Source organism: Oryza sativa, chromosome 7 (assembly GCF_034140825.1).
Source record: "Oryza sativa Japonica Group chromosome 7, ASM3414082v1".
Lineage (NCBI taxonomy): Eukaryota > Viridiplantae > Streptophyta > Magnoliopsida > Poales > Poaceae > Oryza > Oryza sativa.
The window spans coordinates 15,721,315-15,727,324 of NC_089041.1; the positions used below are offsets into that span (position 1 = coordinate 15,721,315).

At 44.5% G+C, this 6,010-nt stretch overlaps 1 protein-coding gene and 1 non-coding gene across 2 annotated transcripts; both read left to right on the plus strand.

Moving 5' to 3' along the window:
* The first annotated feature begins 3,436 nt into the window (after positions 1-3,436).
* Positions 3,437-5,110, plus strand: LOC4343126 (cytochrome P450 89A9). The gene has a single exon (XM_015790259.2). The coding sequence runs from the start codon at positions 3,469-3,471 to the stop codon at positions 4,999-5,001; it is 1,533 nt and encodes a 510-aa protein (XP_015645745.1). The 5' UTR covers positions 3,437-3,468; the 3' UTR covers positions 5,002-5,110.
* Positions 5,111-5,591: 481 nt separating this feature from the next.
* On the plus strand, positions 5,592-5,665 carry TRNAD-GUC (transfer RNA aspartic acid (anticodon GUC)). The gene has a single exon. It is a non-coding gene; the product is annotated as a tRNA-Asp (tRNA).
* Positions 5,666-6,010: the final 345 nt, after the last annotated feature.

Below are 6,010 nucleotides of genomic sequence, written 5' to 3' on the forward strand. Positions count from 1 at the left end.
GATTTATTCCCGTGAACTCTGTCGGTTTATATTAATGCATGTTTAGTTTTCAAAAAAAAAAACTTGGATGATTTGTAATTTTATTTTTCTCTCTTTTTGCTCTCTTTCCCTTGTACATGCTCTCCTTGTACATACTTTTCCCTTTTTAATATAGCGCAGTAGGACCTCTCCTGCTGTTTAACCGTAAAAAAAACGCCATTTATAAAAAAAATTGGGATCGAGAAAACAATCGGACTCAACGTGAGAAAAAACCGTTGTTTCTAAAACTGTTCACGGAAACCGTCCAACTTAATGCGAGAAAAAATCACCATTTCTAGAAAAAGGTTAGAGAAAATTGTGCGACTCAAGATAAGAAAAAAACGCCGTTTATAGAAGAACCGATCCGAAAAACCGTTTGACTCAACGTGAGATAAAATTAATGGACGCTTGGGTCAGATAGGATCCACCTTTTTTTTTTCCATTTCCTACACGACATTTGTTGAGATCCTGCACGTCACTGTATACAATTATCAGATTATTTTTGTTAAGTGTTGCTACTATTCTTGATAACATATTATATAGAAATAATATTAAAAAATAAACATATTTTTAGTTGTCATTTAGAGAAGAGTGCAAGATGACTATTTTGTGTAGACTTAACCATGAGTGTAGGATTTTTTGTGTAGACTTGACCATGAGTGTAGGATTTGATTAATCCTATTATTAGTTGCAAGAATAAGGCTGAAAGAGTATTTTAAATTATATGGATGCCGTCACATTAAATAATCCAATTATTTTGGATAAAGCAAGCGTTGTTAAGGTTACCTTCGTCGAGGTTGGGTCATTACATTGAAGATGTTCCATATTTCTAATTGTGTTAGCTACAATAATCCATACAAACATATTATCATTTATATGGTTATACATGAAAAGTGTATATTGTCATTGGATCTTTTTTTACCCGTTGCAACGCACAGGCATTTTTGCTAGTAATTAATTAATTAATTATATATATATATATATATATAGAAAAACTATTCTACACCCGGGTATAGAATAGCTATTCTATAACCCCCTCCCTCCCAAGGGTCACATCCACTTCCCCCTCCTTACCAAGGCCCAAAACACACCTCCCACCTCGGTCAAAGGCCCCTCCCACCGGTCAAACCCGCCTACTAACTCCCCCCACCACCCACCTCTTCTCAGCTCTCGTCCCAGGATGGTGCAGTAACACGATGACCACTGTGCAGTAACATTGTGTCTTACGTGCAGTAACAGCGTTAAAATTAGTTGAAATATAGTCATGACGGATCTAGTTTTGATAAGCTCTTTTTTTCTAGCATCATGGTGCAAACGGTTTTCAAAAACCTTACATCACTTGGGAGATATTGTTCTTCAAAGCTTCACTTTTTTGCAATTTGTCTCTCCACAAATAGTAATACTAAACTATTACTTGTTACTACTTGTCTGTTGTACGTTACTATAATCACATCACGATGTTACTACACCGCGTTTTACTATATTTTTTGGGTAGTGTTACTGCATAAACACGTGGTAACGTGTACCTTCCGTGCAGTAACACTTTTACTTTTGTGCAGTAACAAGTATATGGTTAGCATATGAGACTTTTAACCTATATATTTTTGTTTCAATTCCTAATTTACTGTAATTCACCACAATATTACTGTCACATCTTACACATGCAGTAACGCTATATTGGAGGGAGGAGACCAATTTTCTTGAGAAGAGGGAGGAAGAACGGTTCTTGAGGAGGGGAGTATATAGATGCATCTTGAAGTTTAATCCTCCACATGCAGTAACACTATAACATCATGGTGGAAACGATTTTAAAAAAATAATACATATATTGTGAGATATTGCTTTTCAAAGATTGACATTTTGAACTTTAGCCCTCCACATGCAGTAACAGGGGTATATACATGCAGTAACATGGTTTTACCAAATGTATAAAATTGTTCAAAACACTCCTACATCAATCAGACATCGCTCAAAGCCACCTACAGACTTTACCTATAGCCCACCTATTCGATCTTCATCTCGTAAAAATGACATAGTAACACTGTATTTATCATTCAGTAACATAGCTACTTGGAAGTGGTAACATGCACCTATTATGTAGTAACACTTCTACTTTTGTGTAGTAACAAGTATACGGTTAGCATGTGAGGGTTTAACCCATATATTTTTGTTTCAATTCCTAGTTTATGTAGTAATACTATTCAAGAAATGCAAGACACTTTGTTACTGCAAAGCTTATTATCTTTACTAGACTCTTATAGTAACGTTGTGATAGAACTGTAGTAACGTACACTAGTAACAAGTGATGCTATTGTATTACTACTTGTGGAGAGTCAAATTCCAAAAAGAAAAGCTTTTAAGAACAATATCTCTGATGTCATGTATGGTTTTTTAAAATTGTTTGCACCATGATGCTAGAAAAAAAATGCTTATCAAAAGTAGATCCATCATGACTATATGTCAACTATATTTGAGCGTTGTTACTGCACGTAAAACACAGTGTTACTACACGGTGACCGTCGCGTTACTACACAGTTTCGCGAGACGAGAGCTGAGAAGAGGTGGGTGGTGAGGGGAGTTAGTAGAAGGGTTTGACTGAGCTTTGACCGGCGGGAGGGGGCTTTGACCAGCGTTTGACCGAGGTGGGAGGTGGTTTTTGGGCCTTGGAAAGGAGGGGGAGGTGGTTGTGGCCTTTGAGAGGGAGGGATGTATAGAATAACTATTCTATACCCCGGGTGTAGAATAGTCTCACCCTATATATATATATACACACATATATACATACATACATATGTATATATATACATACATACATATATATATATATACACATATATTGGGCCTTGGAAAGGAGGGGGAGGTGGTTGTGGCCTTTGAGAGGGAGGGAGGTATATATTCTATACCCCGGGTGTAGAATAGTCTCACCCTATATATATATATATATACATATATATATACATATATATATATATATATATACATATTATTTACAAACTTAGTCAGACTTGGAACGAAGAGTGTAATAAAATCGTTTTATAATTCTAGCTTAGGCCCAGTTTAATTCCCACACAAAAAATTTTACGGCTTATCACATTAAACGTTTGAACACCTGCATGAAGTATTAAATATAGGCTTAAAAATAACTAATTACACAGATTGTGACTAATTTGCGAGATAAATCTTTTAAGCCTAATTGCTCCGTGATTTAACAATGTAGTGCTACTGTAAACATTTATTAATGACGGATTAGGCTTAATAAATTTGTCTCGTTGTTTACTGACGGATTCTGTAATTAGTTTTTTTATTAGTACCCGATCACCCCATGCGACTCCCTATATAATACCCGATGTGACACGCCAACCCTTTACAGCCTGTATCTAAACACCCCTGACGTCACCTGCGCTGTATAAAAGGAGAACACGCAGCTCCAGCACGGCGGTACTATCGATTATGGCGCTTCTCCTGCTCCTCGTATCATCATCTTGCCTCGTCGTGGCAGCCAGTATCGCCGTGCTGTGCTACGTCAACAATGACGCCGACGAGCGGCTTCCACCTGGGCCGCGAGTGAGGCTGCCGCTCATTGGCAACCTCTTCCTCCACGCTCCGACCATGGCGTTCCTCCCGTCGGCGCTCCGCCGGCTACGGCGCTCGCATGGCCCGGTCGTCACGCTCTGGGCCGGCAACCGCCCGGCCGTCTTCGTCATTGGCCGTGATTTCGCGCACCGCACCCTGGTCCTCGCGGGCGCCGCCCTCGCGCACCGCCCGCCGTCGCCATTCGCCTCCTCCCGCGCGCTGAGCTTCAACCGGCACGGCGTGAACGCCGCGGAGTACGGCGATCGCTGGCGCCGCCTCCGCAGCAACATCTGCTCATGCCTTGCTGCCACCGAGGCGCTGCGGCGTCGGTCGGTGGACAGGCTTGTAGCGACACTGGAGTTGGAGGCGCGCGCCGGAGCCGGCGCCACCGGCGTTGTCGCGCCGACCGATGCGTTCCGGCACGGGGTCTTCTCCTTCTTCGCCGTGCTCTGCTTCGGCGAGTGGGTGCGCGACGGCGAGCACGACGCTGTGCTCCGTGATCTCCGACGTGCCCACGCCGACATACTCGCTCTCACCGTCGAGCTCGGCGCGTTCCACCTCGTGCCCGCGGTGCTGATGGTGCCGTACTTGCACCGGTGGTGGAAGCTCTCCGGCCTCCAGAGGAGTCACCGTGACATTGTCGCGGCTCTCATCTCCGTTCGCCGGCTCCGGCGGGAGAAAGCCGACGGAGATGTTGCTGACTCAGCTACCTTTTGCTACGTGGACACGCTCCTGGAGCTCGAGCTCGGCGAGGACGAGATGGTGAGCCTGTGCTGGGAGTTCATGAACGCCGCCGCGAAGACGACGTCGACGGCGCTGGAGTGGACCATGGCGCGCCTGGTGCACCACAGCGACATCCAGCGGAAGCTCCGCCACGACATCGCCAAGACCACCAACAGCGGCGGCGTGGGCGTCTCGCCATCGCCGTACTTGAAGGCGGTGGTGCAGGAATCCCTTCGCCTCCACCCGCCGGCGCACTACCTGCTGGCGCACACGGTGGACCGCGACGTCCCGCTCGGCGCCGGTGGCTACGTGATCCCCAAGGGAGCCATTGTCAACTACGCGGTAGCGGAGATCGGCCGTGACGCAACGGCGTGGACGGACCCGGACGAGTTCGTGCCGGAGCGGTTCATGGAAGGCGGGGAGGGCGCCATGGTGGACGCCGTCTCCTGCGGTGGCGCGGAGATCAGGATGATGCCGTTCGGGGCAGGCCGGAGGGCGTGCCCCGGCGCAAGCTTCGCCGTCTCTGTCCTGCACTTGTTCGTCGGCAGGTTGGTCGAACAGTTCGAGTGGTGGCCGGTGGCCGAGGACGAGAAGGCCGCCGCCGTCGACTTTTCAGAGAAGACCGGGCTCGTCACTGTTATGAAGACACCGCTGCGGGCTCTCCTTGTCCCGATTACTTCGTCTTAGGTAGCACCTGCACTGCATGCCGCAGGCTTACTAGCGGACACTGATTTTAAAACTCTTTACAGATATTTGCCTGTCAATCAAAAAATTATAAATAAATTTAGAAAAATTAAGAAAATATATTAATATATGATATATCATTCCCACAAATATACTAGTTAAAATTTAACTTTTACAAGTTGCAACGGAAAACCAAAATAAACTACAGCTAATTAACGTATATTAATAGGCAATGTTGCGAGATTTAGAAGTTTAACTTGATTTTACATGTTGGTAAAAAAAATAGGAGAAAAAAAATATGACAGAAAAGAAAAATAGGAGAGAAAAAAAACCCCGAGAGAAGCAAAAATTACTTTCGAGGGTTTAGTTATGGAAGCCCTACCCAACGGAATGTTCCGCGTTCGCCTAGAGAATGACACCATCATCCTGGGCTATATTTCAGGAAAGATCCGGTCTAGTTCTATACGAATACTGATGGGGGATCTGGGACGGAAGGATTCGAACCTCCGAGTAACGGGACCAAAACCCGCTGCCTTACCACTTGGCCACGCCCCATTTCGGGTTTTATGCGACACTATGCCATACGCCCCGCGGGGATTGTAGTTCAATTGGTCAGAGCACCGCCCTGTCAAGGCGGAACCTGCGGGTTCGAGCCCCGTCAGTCCCGAACTAGGTCATTTTGTTGAACGTCACCTCAAGTTTAGAATAGTTTCCTTTATTATTAGTGTAGTATTTTGAAAATAAAGTCTATTATGTTCCCGGCAAGTCCATCACAAAATCTAGGCTTCATCTAGAAATGCATATCAGCTTTTCTAATGGTAGTAAAAACATGGTATGGAGGGAGTATAACCCTACTTTTTAGCATGTAATCTTAATGTAATTCTTAGTTCTATAAATATTATATTTCAGTTATATTGTATTCATTTTTGTCTTTATCGCACTGATCGGTCCTAAACTATTGGATGCCGCCAGCTTCGATATGATATATTGTTTGGCATAGCTCTAGCTAGAT

What these genes read in the sequence shown, in the direction of transcription:
- LOC4343126 (XM_015790259.2), top strand. Translation starts at nt 3,469, where the DNA reads ATGGCGCTTCTCCTGCTCCTCGTATCATCATCTTGCCTCGTCGTGGCA.